This window comes from Hippocampus comes, unplaced genomic scaffold (genome assembly GCF_001891065.2).
Source record: "Hippocampus comes isolate QL1 unplaced genomic scaffold, H_comes_QL1_v1.1 scaffold260, whole genome shotgun sequence".
In the NCBI taxonomy this organism is placed as follows: domain Eukaryota; kingdom Metazoa; phylum Chordata; class Actinopteri; order Syngnathiformes; family Syngnathidae; genus Hippocampus; species Hippocampus comes.
Genome location: NW_017805378.1, coordinates 290,569 through 317,793, shown reverse-complemented (window position 1 = coordinate 317,793; position 27,225 = coordinate 290,569). Strand labels below are relative to the sequence as shown.

Sequence of the window (27,225 nt, the reverse complement as noted above, 5' to 3'; positions counted from 1 at the left end):
ATCACTGGTCATCTCCTAATGCTATATTTAGCTCCAAACAAGAGCCACTTTAGTTTTCAGACTCTTCCTTTTTAGGAAGGATGCAAGACTGAACAGAGAATGGGCTTGAATCCACGAGTTAGCTGGCCGCTGGGAATCAAGGCGGTTAGCACAGTTAGCATAGCTAGCTGCAAATCACGCTGGGTGGAAGCTTCCCATCACAAGTTCTGAGAAGGATATTTAATAAGTAGACAAGAGAACGGGTCAACTTTTAAATAAATGCACCATCGAGCTCCTGATAGCATTTTAGCTTGGCTTTGCCCCTCAAGAGGCCTAAAATACATGTTTAACTTTTTTTTAAACTCCAGGATAAACTGCTACTTTCACGGAAGATGTGAAAATGACGTTTAAAAAAAAACGCTTTATGCTAGCCGATGGCTGGGAATCGAGACAGTTAGCATAGCTAGCTGTATAGCAAGTTAGTCGAAGGCTCTTTCAATAAATTCAATTCCTGATAGCATTTTAACTGCGGGGATTCAAGGTAGTCGGTGTCAGAAGCTAAATGATTTTTTTTTTAGTTCCGAAACACACACAGTCAACAACTGAACATACGAGGCCTAAAAAAAAAAAAAAAAAATACAATTTTTAATCATATTCTAATTCTTTCATTAATGTTCCAGAGCAGAGAACGCTCCCTACTTTTGTGGAGTGTTGACAAAATACCAACACAGTGACAAATCCTGTGCAAATATTTTGAACAAAATGAATATGAAACCCACACACAAGTTCATTCTTATTCATTATTATTATTATTATTGCTTTATTTTCGCCTTGGCTGACATTTTACACCTGCAACTACTCCATCACTGCTCTCCCATTCACATCAGTCTTAACATTCCAAGAAAAAGTCACAATATCTAATTTTTCAGCGGAAAAAAAAGGTCATCCTATAGATGCTTTTTTTGCTTTCAGAAAAATATCAAACTTTAGGAAAAAAAAAAGGTCAAGCATTTCTATAGATAAAGTCACAACGTTTCGGGATTTGTATGGGATGGGAATTTGAGAGCTTCAGAAAAAAAATTGCAGATTTGAAAAAGTCATTCTTTCACATTCTGACTTGAGTCCTCACATTTCACATTTCCTTGAAATTTAAACTTCACTCTGACATTACAAATTTCTTCTTGTAACATTTGGACTTTTGGCCTCTGTACAAATTCTTTTTTTCTTTTAACATTCTGACTTTTTGCTTGGAAATGTGGACTTTGTCATGTACCAATTCTGAATTTTCTTCAATAGAGAAAGGACTTTTACTCTTTTTTTTTTTGGTGTGTGTTTACAGTTTTACAACTGTACATTGTGGAAGCAGAACTAAATCTGCTGACTTCTGCATATTTTTGGTGTTGATTTTCCTTCGTCTGACTTCCTTAGTCCTTCTGTCGCTCATCCAACCAGGTGCTTGGCGGCCCCCAAGATTGCTGCTCTTGGGATGAACAATCAATGAGAACGTTAACAGCATCTTAAAAAACAAAAACAAGAAAAAAAAACATTTCTGGTTTGTTCAGGCATATAGTCAACCCTTGTCAATTTCCGAATGGGTGAATTGGGGTGAATGTAGTGCAAAAGAACTGCTACATGGGCTCCTTCTAATCCCTAAAAAGTACCTTCAATAGTGTTGTTTTTCCTTATAAAAATACTAAATCTGTTCATGGATGAATGATGTGAACAACAGACGACGATGTCTGTGTTGTGGAACAAATGCTGGAATAAATCAGAAAAGTGTGATGGATGTTCCCTTAACTCCTTTGCGGGATGGAGTGCTCGTCCTGGCAATTTTCCAGAAGCTCGTCATCGGAGAAGCTGATGTGAAGACAGGTATCGTTCACGGGGGACGAGGCGGGCGACTGGCGCTCGTTCAAGCCTTGAGATGAGTCCAGATTCTCCTCACGCCCGTTGCAGACCGCGGTCCCAAAAGTCCCGCGGTCCGCAAAGGCGTTGTCACGGCCGTCGTCCTGCAAAGGCGAGAGCAGCGACTTGGTCTCAGAGCGCACGCCCGAGTCGTCGCTGGCCGAGCAAGAGCTGCTGAGCGAGTGGAAGTCGGCTGACGACAGCGAGCTGGGCGTCACATCCGGGAAGGAGAACAGGAGGCTGTTGCGGCCGGGCGGGCTTGGGCCCGGATGGTCCGGGCTGGTGTCCTGGGTCGAGCCCGGGGACAATGTCCGGCTGGCTCGTTTCCGGTTCAGGGACGGAGGAGGGGGCTCCAGCTTTGGGACGGGCGCTTGATACCTGCCAACCAGAGATTATGTCACGTTGCAGTGCAATATTCATAAATTCTAGAGGGAAGTATTCCACTTTTTTGTCCCCCTCCCCCCCCGAAAAAAAAGCCCTTATTTAACTATTATAGGCAATGATGGCACACTATGTGGCATTTTGAAACAATACAGTCATACCTCGGTTTTCGACCATAATCCATTCCAGAAGGCTGTTCGAAAACCGATTTGTTCGAAAACCGAAACCACGATCTTTTAAAAAAAAAAAAAAAAAAATTTATTGAACACGTCTGTTCACAATGGAACGCTACAACGAGGAAGCGTCACTTCCTCGTCTACCTTGTAAGGAAGGCGAGAGGAGTCAAGTGACGCATTCAAGTGCGCTCAGTTTGTTCGAGAACCGAAATTCGGTCGTCATCCGAGGCATAAAAAACTCAAAATTTTTGGTCGAAAACCGATTTGGTCGAGAACAGAGACGTTCGAAAACCGAGGTTTGACTGTATTTTGAAATGGGATTTCATAATACAGTATACAGGCAAATCCCAAATTAGAGTTGAGCGCATTCAGTGTATAGTAACATCAATGCTAACTTACATTAGCCCGTGTTAGCATTATGCTAAGAGATGTTTGTTCAATAAAATTTACAAGGTTTAGTTGGAAACTTTGGTTTTTGAATACAGTCAAATGTTTTGTCTGATGTGTCAGTTTTCCATTCAACTTGGACCAGTCGTAACAATGAAATATTTTGCCTCTGACTTGGAGAACTGCCGCTACAACGCTCACACACTTCCTGACAGCGTATCCCAGCTCCAGATCACAGATTTTCACCGACAGCGAGAGGCTCTTTAAACGGGGGCTTCCTCGTACAGTATCCATTGAAGTCAAATGTTATAAACGGTGCGCAAAGACACACAAAATCGCAAATAACCTGGCTTGACCGAGGCTAACGAGCCTCGTTTTCCTGCCTCAGCATCACATGGGCGGGCGCGAACGCTACGCCGGTACGATCCCATTCGGTCTGTCGAACAAAGAAAAGAAAGCGGAGGAAACACTAACAAGCTGGCTAATGGCCACGCAGGCCAGGGAAGTCTAACGTGCAAACCTCTTTGAGGGAGGTCAGGTCATTAAGATTTCATTGGCTTTTTTTTTTTTTTTTTTATTCCCCGAGGCAGGGCGTTCACAAGAATGAGAGGGATGGAGAATGGAGCAGTCCTCGGACAGGGACAGGATTGCGATTGTTACAAAATGGACATAAAAGGAGTACAGAGTTGGACTGTTGGCTAAAACAGGATTGTAATTCCATGCGGATGCCAGAAGATGGCGGCAAAGAACTGAAAATGGAGAAGATCATAAAGCATCAACACGGTGGATTAAGCATGTACACAATCATGAAGTCATGTGCCGTAAATGTATTTGGAGAAACAAAAGTATACTTTTAGTTTTGAACTTTCCCGGGGGGGGTAGAGAAACAACACATCAATGGCTTAAACCACAACAATAAAATTCCACAAGATGGCACCAAACTGACACTTGTATTGCTTTTGGGTTTTTTTTTTTGTGAATGGAGAATAGGTTTGACCCAAAAATCCACGAATGTGCAAATTTGTGAATGAACCGACTCGAAAAGCAATGAATCTGTTTCAGCCTCTTAAGAAACTAAATAAATAAATAAATAAGGCTGTTGTTTTTCATGAAAAAAAAATAGTACTCAATAATATTAGAATTGATAAATGCATGATGTCATTTATGTAAACAAATTAAACACTTTTTGCCACAATTTCTGCTTCAGTTAAATGGACGTTGGCCACCTGGGGGCAGTATGGTAGAGATGCGAAAATACATGGGCACGGTTACTTCTCAAGAAGCCACAGTAATTTTAGATGTTCTTCGTAGATGATCAAGAATACGTCAGTTGGTATTACATTGTCTATCGACTTGTTTTGCCGCACCGCTTGTGCTCAAATATCTTTTGCCAAAGGCTGTTGTTGGCATTAAGCTAAACAGACAAAGCTAAGTGTTCGTTTTGTGTCATTGTCTTTATTTGACCGTAAACTTCAATCAAAAGCTAGGCACATCTTTTTGAAAGAATCGTTTACGACAATCGTTCACTCCTATCCTTTTTTTTTTCCCTTTCCTGTTTTTTTTTTGTATCCCTCCAACCTTTTTATTCAATAGGTGTACTTCTCGCCATTGAATTTGATTACTGGCTTGCGATTGTACACTACTGTTGGTCTTTCATTAAGTTTTTGCTCGTCATAAAAACACAACTGCGAGGAGTGATATTATTGCCAGCCAGCCAGGATATTAAATGAGTATATTTTAATATCTCGGCTGCTGTTTCAACACGCGACAGTGAGGGTCTCTGATGCCTAAAGGCCGAGGGTGACTTTATTATAACTTCTTATGTCGGCAAAGCAGAACGTGCAGGTGGTAAAAAGAAATATCTTTTTTTAACGGCAATGTATTTCCAGCACAATGACCTCGCTGCCGCTATTTGGAATGCATTCAATGTAAAGTTGCATGCTGCTTGCTTGCTCATGATACTCACATATGGAGGAGGAGGAAGAGGAAGAGGGGGAGACGGAGAAGAGGAAGAGGAGGAAAGAGGAAGAGGAGCAAGGCGAAGGTGGGCGGGTGGAGTATTTTTTTTTTTTTTTTTTGGGGCATGTTTTTGATTTGATTAGAGGAGCAAGAGGATGAGCAGGACGGGATCCTCACACCTGACAAAAAGAGGCGACAGTTAGACCACAGCCAGCTACCACTTTCAACCTCACTGGGCGAACAGCACCACAACGTAAACACAAACGCGACCAACTCGATTCATCTTTTTTTTTTTTTTTTTTTTGCCACCTGTCCCAAAGTTTATCAGTGTTTGTGTTTTGTCCATTATACATGAACAGCGAAGTTATTTTAACTATTTATTTATTTTTTTGCACGTGTCACAGTGATTGCGGCTTGGCCCGTCGCATCAAGAGTCATGTTACAAAGCTTACAATCTTGTGAATAAGTGTGGTATGGAGCACAGGCGGCCGTTTCTTGATTGAGCGGCATGACAAGAATGAGAGTTGTTACGTAACCACAAACAACAACAACACAAAGAGGATGTTTTAGTTTGGCATGAAAGAGAGCATCGGAAATATACACAACGTACGCAGCGTGTATGGCAGCGGCAAGTTGCGTGAAGGTTTACAATAAACCTAAAAATCGACTCTAATAATAAATAAATAAGATTTTATTTGTGGTACATTTTTACAATCTATGATGAAATTTAAAACGTGAATAAAGGCCTGGAGATTTGCCCTCTTCTTAAACGATTCCTTATGCTTTCTTGATCACGTTATTTATTTCATTTTATTTTGGCGGTCTGCAGCTGATAAGAAAGCACAACATTTTGAGTGGAAGTAGACGCTTGAACGGACGCAATCTGACTGGCTTCTCCTGGTGTAGCAATCTGCTTTATCGCGCTGGGACTTCACACTTGTAAGGGGAAAAACATTAAGCGAGGTGGGGGGGTGAAAAAAAAAAGTGGGGGTGGTAGTGAGGGAATGTTTTCCCTCATTGGTGCTTTCGGCTTTAAGGGGATTAAAAGCTCATTAAAAAGTAATTATGCGTTTGATGTTGGTGTCGCGGCGGAGAAAACATCAGAATCGAGCGTCGAGGGGCAATTTATGGAGATTAAATGTTGACTCAAGGCTTTCTTTTATGGAAACCGTCATGTTTGCATCCATCCTTTCGTTTTGTATCGAGCGTTTTAGAATGTTTGCAAGAGGCGCCAGGATACGACCAATCACAAGAGCTGCTCGATTTTTTTCTTTCGTTTTTTTTTGTCCCCCACCCCAAAAAAAAAGAAGAAACTAATAAATGAGCCATCACTTCCACTTTTGTATCCCCAAAGCAATCATACAACTTGCACACGCGAAACTCAAATAGGGATTTAAAACCAGATTTTGTGACTGTGAGATAGACTTGTTTCTATTTTTAAGATGATACATTTAAATGGAAGGGGAGGGGGACAAATCTTGACCCATTGACTCTCATTAAATGTGTTATGCGTGCAGTGTGCTCTTCAATGATCGGGCCACGGTGGGACACAACATTCTAGCGCCACAAGCTGGCCGACGTCTCACATCGTAAATATGAATGTGACTGTTGAGTTCAAAACCGATTTAACGGATGACGCTGGTGAAGCTCACGAGCAATTGCACTTGGCCACATGTCGGGATGCTGTTAGCCGAACGCATCGGTCTCAAAAGCAAGGCCCGGGTGGGGGTGGGTGGGGCAAACTTGGCCCGCCATGTCATTCTGTGTAGCCCATTATAAAGCTGGGATCTCGGTGAGTGGCAAATGCTTGCCAAAGTAGCAAATTTTGGCTGCGCCAACTGTTCTGACAAAAATCAGGGGGTCGCCGCTGTCATTCGCCACATTGGGCGATGCTTAGAGACAATTAGCAACATTTTTGCAACCTTTTATGAACCCTGATGAAATGCAAGCATTCATACTTCATGTTTCTTGCACAAACTCAAGTAGACACGTTACATTTATGTAATTTTTCTTGTGTCGACTACTTTATGAGGTGATGATGATGCCAACAGATGCGTAGGAATACTACGACTAGTCTTACTTTTCCTCCACGCTGGACGCTCTCCTGCTTGTGACGGGGACCAGCTCGTTTGACGCGTCGCCTTCCACAACATCGGCCGCGTGGACGAAGGGAAGGCAGCCGTCTCCCACGCCTGGTAGGAAGGAATCGGAGCCGCCCGCGTCCGAGGAGGCGCGCGGCTCCCGTCTGGGCGTGGAGGTGATGATCTGCTCCAGGGCGTCGCCGCAGCGCTTCTTCAGCTCGAGAGAGAGCGGCCTCGTCGAAGTGGAAAGCGCTGTCAAACGACATTTCAAGGTCCACATGTGAGCGTTTGTGCTTTAAAGCGCTGATTCTCTACTATCAGATCAAGTGTGTCCAGTTTTAAATAATTGGTCCGAAAATGATGACTTATTAATTACTATCTATGAAAGTGACATATATGGACACACAGAACAATGAATTACTCCTCCACTTTCCATTATTACAAATCACATTTATTTATTTATATTTAGGACAAGGTAAAAGACAAGTAGTTCTTTGCCACCATCTTGTGGCAGCAATAGGCAATGATAAATTACAGAATAATAAATCACATTTCAATTCATCTGGCTGGTTACATGCTGTTATTTTGGTGGCCATTTTTATCTTGACGGGAAAAAGGAGGCGAACGAGTGGCCGGGCAACTCACTCACCGCATCCGTTGAGCAGCGTCTCCCGCAGCTGAAGCTCCGCCTCTTGGCCGCCGGTAGATCCGGCCTCCAGCTGCCGGAGCTGCTGCACCAGTAATGCCAGGTGTTGCAACAGGTCACGGTTCTGCAGGAGCAGCTGGTGCGAGTGCGCCTGCGCCTCCATGCGGGCGGCGCTCTCGGCCGCCATCTGATCCTTCAGCAGCTGCACCTGCCGCGCACGGGAACAAATTCGCAATCAGTGCAAAGAGGAAATATACAAATAAATAGACAATTCGCAATTTACACCAATGAAGCCCGACAAAGAGATCAAGCTCCTCTTATTTGCTGAAAAGCTTGCAATATGTTGTTTATGTGCTCGGGTGGAAGCTGTGACTAATATAGAAGTAGTGCTATGGGGTCATCTTGGTGCCAAAAATATGATATTGGGGTGAAGAGAGGAGCTTCTTTTAGCCAGGATATAGCCCTGTCTAATATAAAACCAGTGCTTTGGTGTCATCTTGTGACATCTTGGTGCCCCTGAACTGTGTTGAAGGAAGGCAAGGCACTTCATTTAGTCGGGGCTTTAAGTGGTGCAATGTCGCCATCTTGTGGCATTTATAGGAAACTATCAACTTTTTTTTTGCGAGAGCATCAATTACATGAAGATATGTTTTGGAAACAAGGCTCGGTCACTACTTTGTTTAATTATTATTTCGGACAACTTTAGTATCTTTCCATCAACAAGCGATGTCGAGTGATAGGCAGAACAATTAAATTGCTCGCCACTAGAAGAGAGAAGGTCCAATGAAGCCACCTGAAGGCATTCAAATAATAAGAGGAAAGTGCTCAAATAAACTGGCCCATATTTCACAGCAAGAAGGTAAAGAGGAGGCTTTCGTTATTTTCGCAGAATATATACATTGTGACACTTTCTTTTGGAGGTCATATATGATGTGCCTCGTCTCCATAAATGTTGGGAAGCACTTTTTGGCTGTCAACAGGGACTGACTTGGATTCAGGCCTCTCGTTTGTTTCCAATTTGCTGCTGTTACAACTGCGCTAGTGCTGCCACCTAGTGGCAGAACACAGGCATGTCAGCAACATCCTTGGTGTCCAATCAAAAGCCGACAGTTTAAACCCGCCACAGAGAGAAACAATTCAAAAGAATTGACTCCTTCCACAAATTGAAACACAATTCTACGCCCAATGAAGCGCCTTAACTCTCTTCAACCAAAGACATCGCAAGATGGCAGCAGAGCTGTCAAAACGAAGCTCCTCAACCTTCCTTCAATACGGACCTTTGGTAGCAAGATGCCACAAGATGGCGCTAAAGCGTTTTTTTTTTAATTGCTTCATTTAGTTTGTGAGGCTTGTCTTAAAATAGGCGGTTCTCTCACCTGAGCGACAGCCACCTGCGTGTGCTGCTGCTGTTGCTGCAGCTGTCGCTGAAGGAGCTGCAAATAGTGGCACGTTGCCAGAGAGCTTGCCGTCGAACCCGGGGTGCTCGGAGCCACGCCCTGGGATGTCACCGTGAACAAGGACTTTCCGGAAAAGTCCTGACCGCACACAAATAAAATGTGAAAAACAACATATTATTGTATTGTTTTCATGGTGTGCTTACATATATTTCGCTCTGTAAATAAATACGGGCAAACAACAGATTTGTGTCATGTTCAATGGCCAAAGTTGTTGCACCTACGTTGGCTTGCCGCTAGAGGGCAGTTGAAAACAAACGCGAATTTTGTCTGGGAAAGGCAAATATTGAATAATAATAATAATACATTTTATTTATAAGCGCCTTTCAAGACACCCAAGGACACTTTACAATAACAAAAAAAAAAACAAATAATCTTGCTGTTCGCACACACTACGTGCAACACGATGATGACAAGCAAAAATTGTGAATTTGAAAAATAAAAATGACTGGATCTATAACCAAATGGAAAAAAAGTCCAAAGTCAAAAATAATTATGTAAAGTGTAAGGAAAAAAAATCTTTTGGGGAGAAAAAAAAAAGGAAAAATAAGTACAGTAGGTTACAAGTCAATGGATAAAAATTTAAAAATGAAAACAGAAAATGTAAAATATGTGAATCAATCTAAAATACGTTTGAAAAGATGTCTTTTTCATGTAAAAAGAAGCTTTCAAGTGCACAACATTTGGGAAATGCTTTGTAAAACTGTGAAAAGAAAAACAAAACATGGAAAATATGTAACTTTTAAAAAAATGTAGGAAAGAAAAAAGTACAGAACATGTTTTCCTGTGAAAATGGAAAATATGCACATGTCAAAAAGTAAAATTAAAACCGTAAAATCCGCCCCAAATAACATGCCAAAAAAGAAATAAAAATTAAAAAGCAGATAAAAATAATGCAAAAAAAATTGAGATTTTTAAAATACTTTTTAAAAAACAAGAAAATTGAAATATGAAGGAAAGAAAAGAAAAAAAAGGGGACGTCTTCAAGAAAAATTAAGTCTTCATCAAATCAACCTCCCCGCCCCCAACAATCCATCGACTCAACCCAAATAGTAGTTCAAGCGCTGAGGGTGTACCTAAACAAGAGTCCACTAAGAGTGGGCTCATGTAGAATGTTTGACACTAAGCAGGAAACTGTTCAGTGTAGCACTTGCATCATTCATATCGAAAGCTGCTACATATAGATAGCACACGCGCGCCCGCAAGCGCGCTTGTGTGTGTGTGTGTGTGTGTGTGTGTGTGTGTGTGTGTGTGTGTGTGTGTGTGTGTGCGTGTGTGTGTGTGTGTGTCTCACCATGATGGTGTGGCCCGGTTTGACGACGCTAAGCTTGGCCAGACTATGCAGAATGTCCCCGACCGTCTTTTCACATAACGACGTGCCGGTTGTATTGTCCTCGTCCTCCTCCTCCTCGTCACCTCGTGCTCCTTGACCGTCCTCCTCCCTTCGCTCGGCCCCCGTCAAAGTCCTCCGACCTGCTGGCGGGTCAAAGCACCCGAATGGAAACCAAATGGCTGAAAATCCAAGTATTGCACTCACATGACCATTACAGTGAATGTTTTGTGCAATACAGATACGAGCCATTCCAGCTGACATCTCCTGTTCACATTTTAAATAAAACAAAGAGAATGACACATTGTCTACTTAAAACAACCACATGACTTTGCCGTCATAAAGTCTGATTAGCTGAATGCTAACAAACAATGCAAAGCGCCATAGATTGGCTAACGGTTCCCATGTATTATTGTGTGGGTCTACAGTGATCTTATTTTTTTTTTTTTTAATCTGGAAAATAATGCATGTCAAACGCCCACCAGACTCGTCGGCCGACTTGTCGCTCTGCCCGTCGGCGTCCTGCTCGGCGTGCTGCAGACTCAGCTTGTGGCACACCTCAAAGGCCTGACCCACCGTCCGCACGATGCGAATGGCCTGCGTCTGTATTCAACGGAAAGCCGGACGGACCGACTTCAGCCGGGATTGAGCCACCTTCACGTAAGCGAGGCTTCAACCTGACCTTCTTTTTGGATTTGAAGACGTTGCAGCGGAATGAATTGCTGGAGCCGTCTCTGGCGATATAGCTGAAGATCTTCAGGTCTTGCGAGTCATGCGATACGTAGAAAATCCTGCAAGGGAAAGACAATTGGCAAACTTTCAAAAACTGTCAAACTCCCAAGTGTACTTCTGGAAATCGAAGGTACACGTACAAACACGGAACATTAAAAAAAAAAATAAAATAAAAATGATACAAATAAATCTACATTGAAATGTGTACCCCCCCCAAAAATAAGAATAAAACATTAAAAAAAAAAAAGTTGGAATATTAACAAAAATGTAAAAAAAAAATTTAAAAGGTTCATCAAGGAATTACGAACCTGTAAATAGGGTCGTGCATGATGAGCATCTTGCTCTCATGCCACGTCCACTCTTTCCTCTGCGGGCAGAAATGGCGTTAGCGCGTTAGCATTAGCCGCAGTTCTCGGTCCGCTCACGTCGGCGAGTCACCTTCTGTTTCTTGCGCAGCAGCACCTTGACGCCCTCCACCGACACCACCAGGTTGACTTTCTTCTTCTTGATGTTCTTGGCCTTGAATTCGTACTGGACGAGAAAATATGGAAAAAAAAAAAAAGGCTCAGTTACAAAAAGCTAACTGGGACGCTTAGCAGGATTTGGACAAAATGGATGGAATTGACAGTTCACGAAAGTAAATAATCCATACATAAATGCCTCTTTTTCTGTCTCATTAAAAAAAAAGAAGAATAAAATAAATAAATCAGAACATGACCTCTAAGTATTTCCTCAAAGATATAAACCTCCCCCAAAAAGCTTTTATTTTATTCTTGCTGCCTTCACCTGCCCAAATGACACTGTGCCACTTACATGCTAATTTTCTAGCATGCAATTTTCAACACTAAGTGACCCGCTTTGCCACCCGCTGCCCCCCCCCCGGTGATTAAAGTCTCAGCCCTCTAAATTATACAGAAGCCAGTCCCCGGGAGAGCTGATGAAACAGAGAACAGCTTTGCAGAGGGACGACAGGATACACATCAACCTGTGTCACTCTTTGATTTTCTTCTTTTTTTAAATAAAATATTTTGCAAAAGTAAACGTCCATATTGTACGAGAAACCTTTTTATTTATTCATTATATAAGAATGAGTCATAATATGTGTTTATTTATGAAAATGCAGTAGTGAGAACACAGTCGGAATTTTCATGAGGAAAATCAATAATTTTACAAGCATTCACTCATCACTCGGAAAAAAAAAAAAAAAAAAATCAAAATCCAAACAATGCATCAAAGTTTCACCAAACAACAAGACGTCGCCCGCAGGAAGCTTCTTTATAATTCACGCTCCCAACACCACCAAAGTAGGATTTTGCAGCTTCACATCCAAAGTATGAAATTTTAATAATTGCTTTCTTTTTTTTTTCCCTCCCCCCCACGCCGCTCAGTGAGTGTTTTGAAATATTTAAGCTTGGAACGAGTCGCCGTCATAGATGCTGGAACAAACAATTAGAAGCTCGAGATGTCAGCGTGCCACGTTCGATCCGCGGCGAGGCGACGCGATGCGCTTCCTTCGCTTCGGGGGTCGGGGTGAGTGAGTGTGAAACCAGCACGTAACTAATGATGCCAAGTGAGCTGCCGTGCCAAGGTTGCACTCGTTTCAACGAGCCGTCGTGCGAGATTTGTATCGCCCGATTTCTGTCGGCGATTGCTGGAGAGCGGCGCGTCTGGGCAGCTTACTTTCTGTTTTTGGGTTTGTTTGGACGGTGTTCACCACCGTTTTAAAAGGGTGTAATTCATGGAAAACACACAAAAAAAGTCAAATCATAAAAACACAGTGTGCCACTCAAACGTGCTAATTTCACTCACCAACCAATTAAAGTACGGCTGATTAGCTAAAAACACTGCATAGTGAAATTGGCGTGGCACAAATGTACTAATTTTGCTTCTTTAATGCTTCATAAACTAAAAGTATCACAATTGTATCAACACAAAGTATTAATAGTTTGTTTTTAGTGTTTAAATGTTTTTTTGTTTTCCAGTGTTTGTCTGCTTGCTCTATGTATGCTAACATAAATTGGTGTAAACTCGATGCTAATTTCTGTGAGGCCGTGGTTTACATTTCGCATTAGAGGTTAGCATTTAACTAGCACTGCCGCTTTTTCTTTGAGCAAATTATATTTTTGGGAAGAACATTTTGGTGGTTTACATCTGTTTTGTTGTATGTGACAGTTTTTAACACCAAACTTCAACCGGCAGTGATAAATAAACGTGCCTTGTCTCTGATTTGGAGAATTGAGCAAGCGCGAGTCTTTCATTCTGCTTTCATCAGAGTGCGCCTGTACAGAGATATTAAGGTTCAAAACAGATGAAGTAATGTGGCGCAACCTTCCTTTCCGCTTCCTTGAGGCAGCGTGCAATGCAGGTCACTTCACAAAACCACTTGCGCCATTGAAGCTGCGCCGGGGCCCACAAAAGATCCTGTAGATTGCTGAATCCTAGCAACCGCTTCATTACAATTCACAGGATTTGGGGACTTCCCTGGAATTTTGCTCCTTTTTTTTGTTGGGGTGGGGGGTGGCGGTTACAAAGAGATGACTGTTGGGAGAAAGGGTGGGCCCAAGAGTACAATGGACCCCCGAGAGGACTGGCTTCTTGGAATAAACAGCTCCAAAAATGCACACTTCATTCCAGTACAAATGCTGCACTTATGTGTTGTTTTTTTTTTTTTAATTCAACACCTCAAGCCAGTTTCACTTGGCTACATGAAATTTGGAATGCACGTCTATCATGAGTAGACCCACAAAAAAAGCCTCAAAAAGCCATGCCCAAAAAGACACAGGAAGTTTGCCGTTTTGATGAGAAGCAGCCATCTTAGGCTCCTTTGGCCAAATTACAGAAGTTGTTGAAAGTTAAACTCCCCCATGCAAGAGATTCCGATTGCTACCGAATTTTAGCCATGTATGCTAGACTTATGAGCGGCACGAAATCTTTGACATTTGGATGTCGGGTGTAGCAAAGCAGCACACTTTGATGACTTGTCATAAAAAAATGAAACTTGACCAAAGTTTTGAAAATTCAGCCCCTGGAGTCAGTTTCACTTACAGTAGCAACATGAAGGCACGTTTAGCATGAATGAGTAGACCCACAAAAAAGTCTCAAGAAGCCGTGCACCAAAACACACAAGAAATTGGCTATTTTGCTTTCAAGCCAGCATTTCAAGGTCATTTTGTCATTTTCAGTGGCCCCTCAAAACCGAACTAATCAAAAATTTGTCGCACATATTCTTAACAGACAGAAGGCACAAATTTACAGATATTTTACGTTTTTGTCATGGAGTCTGAGACCGAGCCCACTGATGAAATTTCACGGCTGACCATATAAAACAAAACAAACTCCAGTGGTGAGTTTGACCAAATGTCTTGCGTTTGATCGGCGCCCACAGCACAAAAAGCCTCGTCTTTTCAGAGTATTTCATGATCTCTTTTCAAAGGCTACACATCCATTTATTGGCCTCGCATCAGCACCGCCAGAAATTTCCGGCATAAACCTCTGCAGACAAGCGGAGCAGGCAAACGACTCCGCGCTGGATATGAGGCTGCGGCACGTCTAGATAAATGACTTTCATTAGCCTGCAATGTGGCTTCAAAGCCAGCCAGACGCACTAAGCTTTAAAAAAAAATTATATATATATATATTTTTTTTTTTAAACCTCTCCTCAAGTACATTGAAAGCAATTTAGAATTTGAGATAGAAAGTGGGTTGTTGTTTAACCCTTTCAGGGACAGCGGTTACTACAGTGGACAGCTTATCATGTTATAGGAAGCATGAAAGGGTTAATGTATATGTATAAAAAAAACCTTATCTAAATAATATTGATTACATTGTAGGCTACATGTATAAGGATGATTTTTAACAATTTTTTTTAACAAACATATTTCTTAATAGATTGAATCCAAATTTAGTGTTGCACGCATTCAGTGTCGCACTACGTTGTGTGTAAAATTCCAGAATTGATTTGTGAATGTTGTCCCGGAAGATGCGAACTAATGTGAGCGTTAAGTGTCACCTAGAAATCTCTCATATGAGGGCGTGAGATGAGAGTTGAACCTCACACATACACACAGACACACGGCGAGCAAAAATTCATTTCACATGCAGGATGCAAGCAGAAAATCAATGTTGCCCCGAAGCGTCATGCATTATTAACAGTGCTGGCATTTAGCAACAAATGCACACAAATGGGAAGCCTTTAATTGCACCGAGAGGCTTTGCAATTTGCCACATTTTGTGGCACTTGCATGATGAGAGCGCCCGTGGGCGACGATGCGTCCTTTCCGGGCCACAAAATCTGTGTTTCCCAGAGTGCACTTTTACAAGGCTCCGTGCGCAGGGGCTACAATGGGTTTAATGTTTGGCATGCTAAGGTTGCTCCTTTGTTTTGCCTCTGCAACCACCCCCTCAAAAGCCTCCTTTAACGCCCCCCCTCCACCCCCCGCGGGTGCCCGAGGGACGGCCTGTCCTTTCACGGCACCTGTCAAAGAAGCACTGAGGCATGGAGCCATTCTCTGCGCAGAGTCCACTCGGCCCAATATTTAGTTTATGGGGAAGTGCTGACTATTTACTGTATTTGGACCGATCTAGTCTGCAGCATTAAAATTGCTGTGATAGTCTTTGAAATTTGACACCCAAAAGAGGAAAGGTAGGGCCCAACAAATAAGGATTTTTATTTCTTTTTTTAAAGTCCAGGCGGGCTTCATCGGTTCACGCAACAAGGCAAGCCAGGTCAGCGCAGGCCTGTGCTTTCAGAAATTCACCTGTCACGAGCGAAACACACACTCAGCAAAAAACTGCGGCTCACACTGGCTGACACTTTTTAGTCCTGTCGTATGATTTTTTTCTTTTTTTTTTTTTAATAGCAGTGGGACTTGCATGGTCACATAAACTCAGACTTGCTGAACAAACAGACCAAATGATTGATTGTGCTGAACTACTCAAAAACGTCCACTCCGATCAGTTGCTTTGACAACAACCTTCCCGTCAAAAGCAGCTGAGGCGTACCAACTTGAGCCGGATAAAGGAAGCTGGAGTGTTTTTGAACCTTTCGGAATGAGGAGCTGCAGGAATTTCTGGCAAGTAGCCGCTCTGTCCTCAGCATGACAACAATTCTTGTATTCTTAAGACGCATGGGCTGTGGTGGTTGGGTGAAAAATGTCTTAGCCTGTTCAGTTTTGTCAAAACATTAAAGAGATTACTAGCTGCAGGAATTTCTGGAAAGTGCTGGCTGTGTCCGACACATCACAACAATCTCCGGTATTTTTCATACGTCTGGGCTGTGCGGTAAAACATCCAACGGCAGCTACATTTTGCAAAGATCCGAATCCTCCGAACAGCAGATATGGTTGGCAATTACCGGCTTTTACTTACATGTGACAACAATCTCCAGTATTCTACCGGTAGATGTTGCTGTGGGTGGAGCATGAAAAACATGCTATACGTTTTAAATAAACATTATGGAAGTCGTACCTGCAGGAATTTCTGCCAAGTACTGACCGTGTCCGAAATGTAACGGCAATCTCCCGTATTGTAAATATGTCTGGGCTGAGGGGTGTCGAAACCAGCTCAACTGTGAATTTCTAGCAAGTCGTGGCTTAGTCATACGTGACAACAATCACCCACATTTATCATTCATCTTAAGTTGACGTTAACGATATATATTTTTTTTAAAAATGACCATACCAACTACTAGCCTGACATGCGCATTACACTGGACAGCATTTCAAAATTACCCAAAATTGAAAAAAAAAAACTGACAAAGCTCCGGCGAGCAACAGTGCAGGAATTTCATGACCATGACCCTTTGCCTTGAGGCTCTTGTGGCTCATCGGTTTTGAGAAAAATCTTTTGTTTGGGCTGGAGTGAGTGCATTGGATATCGGCGGCGCAGCCCCAGGTCGGAAGATAAGAGTGTGTTTGTGTATGCGTGTGACATGATGCTGCAAGAGGAGGCAGCGACCATTCGCCACCCGCTTGTCCGTCCAAGCGTCGTCCATTGTCCTGTTAACTGCTCTTTGCCATTGCTGAAGTTATTCGACGAAATGCTTCAGCGATACAGTTGTGCTCATCTGAAACCTCGAAGATTGAGGAATTTCTGGCAAGTATTGGCTGTGCCCTACACGTGACGACAACCTTCAGTCGTCTGCCGTGCGACTGAAGGATGAAAAACATCCGAGCCGCATACATGAAGTGGCATTTGAGTCGGGCTTTGTCCTTGCGCGTCAGAGAGACAAAAGGCTTCTTAACATTTGAAGCTTATCCAGTGCACTTCTAGGTCAGCCACTATGCTAGCGTACATCTGCCATTAAAGCCAGAACCGGTGAAAACAATGACCCTCGTTATGGAAAGCCCCACCCCCGCCTACCAAGGGGGAAAAAAAAACCCTAATACATATCCGACGTGCGCAACATTTGAGTGCACATAGAACAAAAGGTAGTGCCCCCCCCTCCTCCCCCACTTTCCACATATCTGCCGTCTCCCGTCTTGTTGTCTGAGACATGCTAAAGTGTTTTGTTGACAGGATTGTCCAACATGTTGTGCTCACTGTCCTACATTCTGTCAACGACACGCACGACGCGGGTTCCCGCTGTTGTGCCCCCGACACACAACGAGGTGGAAAAAGTCAATCCCTCTGGTGGGCGAGTATATTCAATCCAATGGCATTTCAGCTCCGGCGGGTTGCCGCGTAAAAAGAAAATCAACTGGAATGACGTGAACGTCCGCGGTTGGCACGGGCTCATTTAATGAGAGTCAAAACAAAATCGATTAATCGAGAACTAATCGATCATCAGATTAATCGACAACTATTTGAAACAGCGAGTAATTGTTCACTGGCACCGTTTAACTTGAGATTGCCCTGAGCCATTGATTTCAGCCTCTCAAGAGTAATAATTCTTTTTCTGATTTCTGTAGTCATTTTTTTATCCACTACAGAAAACATTATACACCCCCCCCCCACCACCACACCCAAATGACCCTGACCAAACGCATCACTCGCTGCCGCAATGCCGCTTGTGCTCTCAACAAAAGGTGATCCAGGCGGACTGAAGGGTAAAAAAAAAAAAAAAAAAGAATGAAATTCCCTGAGAGACTCTTGGCAGTTGGAGAAAGGAGGCCCAAAAAAAAAATCCCATTAGGGGCCAAGGGGAATTCAAAGGGGGAAGCGCCTGTTTTGGCCCTTCGCCTCGATCTATTCCTGTCCACGCTGAGCAGATAGCCAGCGATGGGCTAAATGGAGGTGGCGCTATTTTGGTGGGAGAAGAGCGAGGGGACGGGGAGGCTTTCCATTTGAGTTCTTCCCGTAAATCCGAATGAAAAGTGGACGGCGAAACAAGCACGGGGCATTCAAAGGTGCTTTCTACGCCGCTAGGCAAAGAGAAAGCAACAAAACTCCTCGGCGAGGAAAGTAGCCGAGTGGGCCACAATGGAGAGCGGCCTCACACGCGTCTGAAAGGATCGGCGGGGGGTGCGGGACATTGTGACTCGCCGTGTGAACGGCAGGTGCGCAGCTGAGCCGGCCAATCAGAATCAAGAGATTAACTACAAAAAAAATAAATAAAAAAAAAACATTTGGCAGAGAAGACTTATTCAATCACATGTTTTGTAACACTAAGGGAGGTGGCGCACCCCCGCAACACGGCACAACAGAAATGAAGACTTCAATTTACACTCTCGCATTTGGTTAAACCATATCTTTCCCCTTTTCCCCTGTCATCGAGATGTTGGCCTGTTTTACTGCCACTTCTCCTCTTGCTTCTGCAAATGGCACAAGTTCAAAGACTCTTAATGTCTTGTCATCCCGAAAGATTTGGGGAAAAAAACCCAACGGCTTCCGACCAAAAAGCAGAGAAAAAAAAAAGAAACAACTTTTTGGTGAAAAGAAGCACATCATGCAGAAGAGTGACTTTGAAGATAATATTTTTTGTGTGACTTTTTGATATGCTGTACACCATTCACTCCATGACGTGTCATCTTTTCGCTTGATCACACACTCTACTACCCACCACAACACGGGGGTGGGTGCTGGCCATGGGGACTCGCCGTGTGAACGGCAGGTGCGCAGCTGAGCCGGCCAATCAGAATCAAGAGATTAACTAAAAAACATTTGGCAGAGAAGACTTATTCAATCACGTGTTTTGTAACACTAAGGGAGGTGGCGCACCCCGGAACACGGCACAACAGAAATGAAGACTTCAATTTACACTCTCGCATTTGGTTAAACCATATCTTTCCCCTTTTCCCCTGTCATCGAGATGTTGGCCTGTTTTACTGCCACTTCTCCTCTTGCTTCAGCAAATGGCACAAGTTCAAGGACTGCTGATGTCTTGTCATCCAGAAAGGTTTGGGGGGAAAAAAAACAACGGCTTCTGACCAAAAAGCAGAGAAAAAAAAAACAAAAAACTTTTTGGTGAAAAGAAACATATCAAGCAGAAGAGTGACTTTGAAGATAGTATTTTTTGTGTGACTTTTTTATATGCTGTACACCATTCACTCCATGACCTGTCATCTTTTCACTTGATCACAACTCGACTACCCACCACAACACATACTCTGCTTCTTGTTCTTTCTACCCTGCATACACAAACCCTGTTGGGATGTGAGATGCCGGGGGGAGGGAGGGGCCGGGGAGTAGGAGGAGGGCAAGGGAGGAGGGACGGCCCCACCGGGACACTAAGCGGGAAATAATAACCACGTGTGAGTCTGTATGTGTGGTGTCTTATCAGGTCATCTCCTTACCCGGATCCTCCTCATGGCCGCCACAATCTCCATGCGACTGTTGGGCCGCGACACGTCCAGGCTCCCCACATACTGCAACACACGCATCACATTGTATCAAATGACCATTTTTCATTATACCCTCCCCAATAAATAAATAAATAAAATACTCTGTGGCACACGTGTATAAGTTTGGGGGGAAAAAAAAGAAAAGAAAAAAAATCAGCCCTGGCTGGAGTCCTGTGAGGACGTTGTGTATTCTTCCTGTACCTCAAGGCTCCCTTCTGGTGTCCTCAAAATTTCCAAAACTATAGAGTACACGAGTAAAAAAGATGGAGTTGAATTTCAGAGCAAAATCGTGAGTTGGACTGCGTCAATGTTAGTTTTCCTTATCGGTATGTTGAAAATGGTCAAATCACGTGTTAAAAGAATCCTGCTTTGAAGCACGACATGATGGCAGGTGGTCTCGTCAATGGGTTGAGCACCCTAAGTAAATAAGACAAGCAATCCAATCTCATATTGAAGGTAATTACAAAGTATACTCGGGTCCTCTAAAAGCTGAATTCTGTTTTGCTGAGAGCTTAATAATTGATGGCAGAAACACAGCGAGTTGAAAGCAAAGTCGCCGCGTCTTCAAGCAATCTTTTGCCCACAAACTCCTCTTATCCTGCCGCAAATAGACACAATCAATTTTAATGCATTTACTTCATTACACTGACTTCAGTATCCTTTGGGATTAATTGTACTTTTCAGAGCAGTTCTATTTTTATTACAAATATATATTTCAATTCATTTCCCCATTGGACTTTTCTTGCGGGTTGGGAGGGGGGCAAATTTCGGAAACAGATTTTTTGGATACGCTTCTCATAGTTACTTAGTTCTTGACTCGTATTTTTCTTTCATTGAATACGCAGGGGGACTACTGTTTTTTTTTTTTGTTTTTTTTACTTTATTCATAGTATTTTCAAAGTAACACTACTATTAATAAAGTACAACAATTGTTTAATCTTTCCACCTGTACTCACCTGATACTCAGTACTTGAGTATTATTTTCACCCAATAAACTACTGACTTTAACTTCATTATTTTGAGAACTATGTTTGCTCTTGCCTGGGTCATATTACTGTTAAAGTAAAAGTACTCTTGCTTAAGTACAATTTTTTTTGGATACTACCCACCTGTGCTTTACAGTTGAGCGCTTGAGTATTTTTTTTGCCCAGAATACTAACACTGACTCAAGTGTTTTTTTTAAGACTACGTTTCACCTTTAATTGAGTCATCATGTTCTAAAGCAACACTACCTGACAAGTTTTGTCTACTCTCTTCATCGATATTTACCAGTTAGAGTCGGGGTTATTTTCCAGTGAATACTTGCTCAAGTGGTTATTTTTTAGACTACTTTTTACTTTTACATGAGTCATCATATTCTACGGTCTTAAAATCGTGACTTGAGAACAATTTTGGGCGACTCCAGCCAACGTCTGTAGTGTGTGTAACGTGCGCGTACCTTGGCTTGGAAGGAGATGCCATGCTGGTAAGCTTCCTCGTTGTGCAGAGGCAGCCTAGCGTCGGTCACGTCGTTCACCAGGTTGTAGCGGTTCCTCCTGGCCGGCATGGCGCAGCCCCCGCAGCCGCGGCGCGGACCTCACGACAAGGGTCCGGGTCGGCGCTCCTCCTCGCCCCGGCGGCGACTGAGCATCGCGGTCGCTCCGAACCGGAAGGAGGGAAGGAGAAGCGTCAATGCGGTGCTCGTAAATTAGGCTGGGTGATGGCGTCCGTAGTGGTGGGCTGCGGGGAGAGGGGGGGTCGTGCTGCAACACAAGGCAAGCAAGTCGGGCTGGTTGGCGTCTGGGCTGCACTTAACTTGGCTTCCCGCACAAAGCAAAGCTTTCAATGGGGCAAAGTTCCACCGAATCCTTCAGTTAGGCGTCATGCGCGCATTCTGCCCACACTCGAGCTCCCCCTGGAGGCCAAACGTGGAGACGCTTGCGGGACACTCAATTTGCGGCTTCGAATGTCTTGAATGTCACGTTACGAAATATACGAAAAAAAGTGTATTCAAATAATTCATAATTTTAAACTGAACGTAATCAACATAAATTACGTAATCTTTTTTTTTTTAAAAAACGTGTTAAAACTGTCAAGGGCTTGAGTAACGACTGGGGAAGTAACCAGGAAAACCAAAATCTACTCTACCACCTTTACTCAGCACGTGAGTCACTTTTGACTAAATACTAACGATTAGTCACATTATTATTATCATTTGGAGTGCTGTTTTAGTTTCCAAGTAACAGTAGTCGTCCTTGAGAGCAATAGTTCAGTGAAGGAACAAGGCCAAACTAATGCTGAGGCTTCTACACAGTTGCACGTTACCGATGTTGTTCGTGTAATAAAAGGCCGACAGCAGTCCTGCAGTCGAACAATTGTTTAATTGATCAGTAAGAAGATTCATGAGCACACAATGTCCATACGGCCCAGATTTTAAAACAACAAAAAAGGTTTCATGTTATCTTGTTCCAACTGCAGTTAACATGGCTTAACAATGAGTGTGTGTGCTCGCGTTTCCTGGTGCCCACGTACCTGAGAGCCGAAGGAGACGTTAGCTGACAAAATTGCTGCTACGTTGTAAACATTTGGGACAACAACAAAGATACAAATAATACATCGCAAACACACACAATCAATTAGTCCCTTTTTAATTGAATCGGGAATGGATTTTGCTGGACAAAGAGTTCAGTAACAGCTTGTAAAATAGTATTTCCTCAAATAGTGTCATCCCTTTTTAAGAGTGCATTGTCCATTTGAATTATTAAAAGCCGCACTTCAAATAAACGCCTACCCCCACCCAAATAAATGTTTAATGGGTTACCATGCGCTTCCGATGGCCACGACTCACACAGTCAATTTGCTGACCAGCTGACAGTTTGGCGAATTAACTTCTTGTTAACTCCAAAGAGCGGCGAGCAAACTCTACACTCTTTTTCGTTGATGCTCATGTCACTCACCAAGCCGGGTCTCGCCTTTTTATAGCCTACACACTCAAAAGTCACAGATACTTCATTAGGATATGAGGATGGCCCCAAGTGAAAAAAAAAAAACGCTTACATGCACATTATTGTTTACAATAAATTTCTGATTAATCAATCGGATAATGGCTAGAATATTCTAAATGGTTTAACTTTTCTACACTCACCCAAAGAGAATAATTAACATTTTACCCTGAAATAGATGCACAGTACTCTCAACAGTTGACTCAATAAACGTCCCTTGGGCACTGTAAGAGGAAAACGGGGTCAATCACAACTCATTTTTCATTCCGCTAAAACTGCAAGCGAGCAAACGTTGTGCTAGAGAACATCAACAAAGCAAAAATAAAACACAGTTTGAATCTTTGAAGTTAAGAAGAAACTAAATACATTCCAAGTTGTGGATCAGGAAAGGCAGAGGCTCAGACTTAATCGGTAAGGTAAACCCAAAATAAATCTTGTCGTGTAAGTACATAATACAATCGATACGACGACGGTTAAGGTCCTGAAAGGGAGCAATCACAAAATGGACGCCCTACTTCTGAGTTCAAGGCTTCACACCCAACAAGCAAGCAGCCAAGAGAACGCAAACCATTAAAAGGAACAATTACAAAAATTTTCCACATGTTCACACAATTCAAACAGAGGTTGCAAGTCGGTTACAAGAATAAATAAATAAATAAATACAAGCGGGAGCTCTTGGGAGCGTCGCCAGGGGTACCAAGACGACGGCTCTCACTCCGTGGTGCCGGTCATCCTCTCCTCGTCGCCTTGCTTGTGATGCTGCAGACGGGCGTACGTCACCGCGTCCCCCCTGATAGGTGAGTGGCCATTATAAGGCGTTAGCGTAGCGCGGGGGACCGGGAAGGAGTTTGTTTAGCGGCGATCAAAATGACGCCCCGTAAGGATGTTAGGACATATGGAATGAGACAAGTATTCTGAACACAGCCAAATGAAAGCATGACTGTCTCAGAACCGTTCAGTTGTATTGAACTTTTTCTTTATCCCCCTCATTTATCAGTCCACAACTTTATCGTCATCACTGTAAAGGGATTTTAACAGCAAGTAAGTAACCATTTAGTGTTTCAGGGGCAGAAAAAAATGATTCATTAATAATTAGTATTTGTAATAATGATGTGATTGGGTCCATTATATATAATTTTAAAAACTCTGCATATTCGCAAATGCCAAACCAGGAATATACGCATTATCAGCTTTCTGCAAAAAACAAAATAATTAAAAAAATAAATAAAGAAGCCTTGAGTGAGCAACCAAAAGTGCCTCATATTAAATACAAATTCATGTCAGGGTATTCGATTAAGAAAAGAAAAAAAAAGCCTTTTTTTAAAATGAGAGTCGACTGCTTGTTAGTGGGTGTTTGACAGACACAGAGACAGTTAGAACTTTTTTTTTATGTTTTTTGGGCTGAAAAAATGCTGCTTTAAGAGTGCTCTTACTTTTTCCCTAGAGATGCCAGGCCATACAAGACCCCGGTGGCGAAGGCGATCGCATTCCCGAACAGCGTGGTGAAGGAGAAACTCAGGAAGATGGGGAACAGCGCCATCCTGAGCCCAACACAAGTCAGTCGATAAGTCTGGGTCATCATTTGCCCACCAGACACAAATGAGTCGGAGCTTGACTTGCAACATGAATCCGTTCTGTCACCTAGCTCTAATATCTTGGATTCAATCGATATTCCCCAATGAAGTTAATTGGAATGCTGCGAAATTCGTCTCGTGTTTTTAACAAAACCAAGGCAGTGGGGTTGATGCCTCACCCGCAGTAGAAGAAGGATTTCTGCCAGGGTCGGAAGCGGTCGGCGCGGGCCGCCACGGCATTGGCGAACTCAATGAACTGGCAGCAGAAGGGCACCTCGCACAGGAATAAAACGAAGGCGTTCAACCTGGACGCAGCAGCACATCAACAACATCATTGTAAATTTGTGGGTTTATTTTAGGGCAACCCAGCCAAAATGCTTCTAACCAAATGACACAAAATGTCCTACGGAGCTCTTACGGAGCACATCAACAACATCATTGTAAATTTGTGGGTTTTTTTAGGGCAACTCAGCCAAAATGCTTTTAACCAAATGACACAAAATGTCCTTCGGAGCTCTTACGAGTTAAATGAAACAGTAGAGATACATTCTAAGTAGGAAATGCCTACTAAGTCAATGACTTACACCATCCACACTCCGGCGGCGATGTTTAAAGGGTTTACAGTGACACAGTTCCATACTCCTGCGATGGCACAGGCTACAAAGAGCACAAAAATTAGTACACATAAAACAAAAACCACCTAAATAATATAGATACAACAATGTCAACAAAAAAACGTATAGGATTGACACGTGTTGACTGACACTCTATGCACGTATTTCCACCCTGCTTAATAATACAGAGCTCATGGAATATGCAGCTGTGGTTAGTGTGACACGGGCACATTTTAGTCTGCGGTGTCAAGTGTTGCTGATGATGCTTTTTTTCTTTTGATGAAATCCAGGCTCTCTGCTCGTACAGGCGGGGCGCAAACAGCAGGTGGACAAGCTACTGCAAGTGGGTGACGGCTTTTTGTTGAGTTGTACCTCATCACTCAGTAAAGTGGACCCGTGTTATTTGCGGGAGTTGGGGGGACTGTGCCGGCCTGCGAATAGCAAAAATCCGCGTATAATTGACGCCGGTTCAAATGCACCTGGGAATAAAATATTTATAATTTTGAAACGCCCCCTTAATTAAATTATTCCAAAAACCCAGAGAAATCTTCAGTACAGTATCAATTTTCCATGAAGAATGGGGGTTGAATGGCCGCCCCCCCCCAATCATGAAAACATTAAATGCCCTCCCCCCAAAAACCGTTGAAAAAAAGATCTGCGAATAGGTGAATCAGCTGGTACACGACGGGTTTATAATGAGACGTTTTGCCACCAAGCACGTGGATGAACGTCTGTTATTATACAAAACACAGCTTTCGTGTAAACCGTGTCACTTTTTACGACCTAAACAAGCGTGACATTAAAAACTATATCCATAATTTTAATTAAAAAAAAGTAATCAACTTACATATTCCTCCCAGCACACCGGCTATTTTGCAAAGCCACCGGTACCACCACGTCATGCCATCGTCCTCCGGAGGGGAGGTTTTGCTGGTCTCCTCCGAGTTCATCCTTTCGATCGAAAGCTACAGCAAATCTCGATTTCTATTAAAGACTTGTCGGTGGCGTCACAACGGCTCCGGGCGCCGTCGCCAGCCGTACCGTGGAGCCGAAATGGAGCCTGTGGTTGCTAGCGGCTAATGCTAACAAGCGCCGACCAAAACATGGACGTCACTCTTGACTTCCTCTTGGAAAAATCTAAATTGTGTTACGATTTAATTGTGACAACAATAATTACAATGTTGCTAATGTAAAATGAGATACAACGACAAGAAAGTAGTCAGCGGAAGTTTTGGTTTCCTTTTCCGGTTTGCTGCAACCGCAATGCATCGTGGGAAGGCATTTCAAGTCCGATTGCGTTTCACAATCAGCAGATTCGTGTTTTTATTTTTAGACAATTCTATTGAATAAAAATGAAACAACATGTGAGCACTTAATTTATTCAGAAAAAATATATTTCAAATTATTTAAATTCTTTCGCGACACGAGAGCTAATTTCAACCAATTAAACTGACTCACCACTGTAGGTGGGCGGGATGTCTGCCCCGCTAATCAATCAGATCATGTATTAATTTCAGAGGCTATTTTATCCATAGTTTTGATCTTGGTTAATGTAAAAAAATAAATAAATCAATAAAAATAACATGAATCAAATTATTTCCATCATATCTTTGTGATGGACAAAATTACACAGAACATTGTTGCATTTACCATACATCCTTAAAAAAAGAGGTTAAAATATGAACAAAATACCACATTTTGATAATGATCAGTAACCAAGAGGCCCACGTTTCTTTTTCTTATTAAATATATATATTTTTAATATACAGGAGAACACATCATGATGATTCATGTACTATAGTAAGCTGAGCGCATCACTCAGACAGCAGCGTTGAGGGAAGTGGCTTTAATGTCCTCCTCCTGGTCCGCCTCTCCTCCATGATGGGGGCCATTTTTCTCTTGGGGGCGGGCGTGTGGCACAGCATGTCATCAAGCGTCTGCTGCCTCACCTGACCGGCACGCTCCAGCTGGGAAATGACCTGCTCCACTTCAGCCGCTTGCCCTTCGCCGTCAGTATGAAGACGCAGCTGATCCAGCTGGGAGTGAATGAAGGAAATGTCAAGGACGCTATTCTCACAGGGTATCAAATGTGTGACAAGATGCTCTCACTTACCACCTCTTGAGAAAATTCCGGCTTCCTGACAAAGGACGGGCTTTTGGAAAATTTGACTGCTGATAAAAGGACCATGACGGCCTCTTCTGTCTGTCCGGACATCGCCAGTAACAAAATCTAATAATTAACGTGA

At 42.9% G+C, this 27,225-nt stretch overlaps 3 protein-coding genes across 4 annotated transcripts in view; all 3 read right to left on the bottom strand.

Annotated features, from left to right (window-relative positions):
* Positions 1-781: 781 nt before the first annotated feature.
* LOC109517178 (carboxyl-terminal PDZ ligand of neuronal nitric oxide synthase protein) lies at positions 782-21,973 on the bottom strand. Of its 2 annotated transcripts, none has more exons than XM_019872176.1 (11): positions 21,249-21,973; positions 19,763-19,834; positions 11,469-11,561; positions 11,339-11,397; positions 10,981-11,089; positions 10,781-10,901; positions 10,263-10,444; positions 8,891-9,049; positions 7,518-7,722; positions 6,868-7,120; positions 782-2,262 (listed from the first exon to the last, which is right to left on the bottom strand). In XM_019872176.1, exons 1-11 carry the CDS (start codon positions 21,354-21,356, stop codon positions 1,773-1,775), a joined length of 1,851 nt encoding a protein of 616 aa, XP_019727735.1. In that variant the 5' UTR covers positions 21,357-21,973; the 3' UTR covers positions 782-1,772. The 2 variants fall into 2 exon arrangements, with proteins under 2 accessions (XP_019727735.1, XP_019727736.1); XM_019872177.1 differs by having other exon boundaries at positions 10,263-10,441; positions 21,249-21,969.
* A 178-nt stretch (positions 21,974-22,151) lies between these two features.
* cacfd1 (calcium channel flower domain containing 1) lies at positions 22,152-26,269 on the bottom strand. Its single transcript, XM_019872179.1, has 5 exons — positions 25,827-26,269; positions 24,950-25,022; positions 24,545-24,670; positions 24,225-24,332; positions 22,152-23,581 (listed from the first exon to the last, which is right to left on the bottom strand). The coding sequence occupies exons 1-5, from the start codon at positions 25,927-25,929 to the stop codon at positions 23,503-23,505; spliced, it is 489 nt and encodes a 162-aa protein (XP_019727738.1). The 5' UTR covers positions 25,930-26,269; the 3' UTR covers positions 22,152-23,502.
* Positions 26,270-26,708: 439 nt separating this feature from the next.
* ptcd2 (pentatricopeptide repeat domain 2) overlaps positions 26,709-27,225 on the bottom strand; it is a 4,095-nt gene continuing 3,578 nt past the window's right edge. Inside the window, exons 9-10 of the mRNA XM_019872178.1 lie at positions 27,093-27,209; positions 26,709-27,015 (exon numbers count right to left, since the gene is read on the bottom strand). Coding sequence (XP_019727737.1) covers positions 26,794-27,015; positions 27,093-27,209 — 339 coding nt within the window. The 3' untranslated portion in view covers positions 26,709-26,793. The remainder of the gene's footprint in view (positions 27,016-27,092; positions 27,210-27,225) is intronic.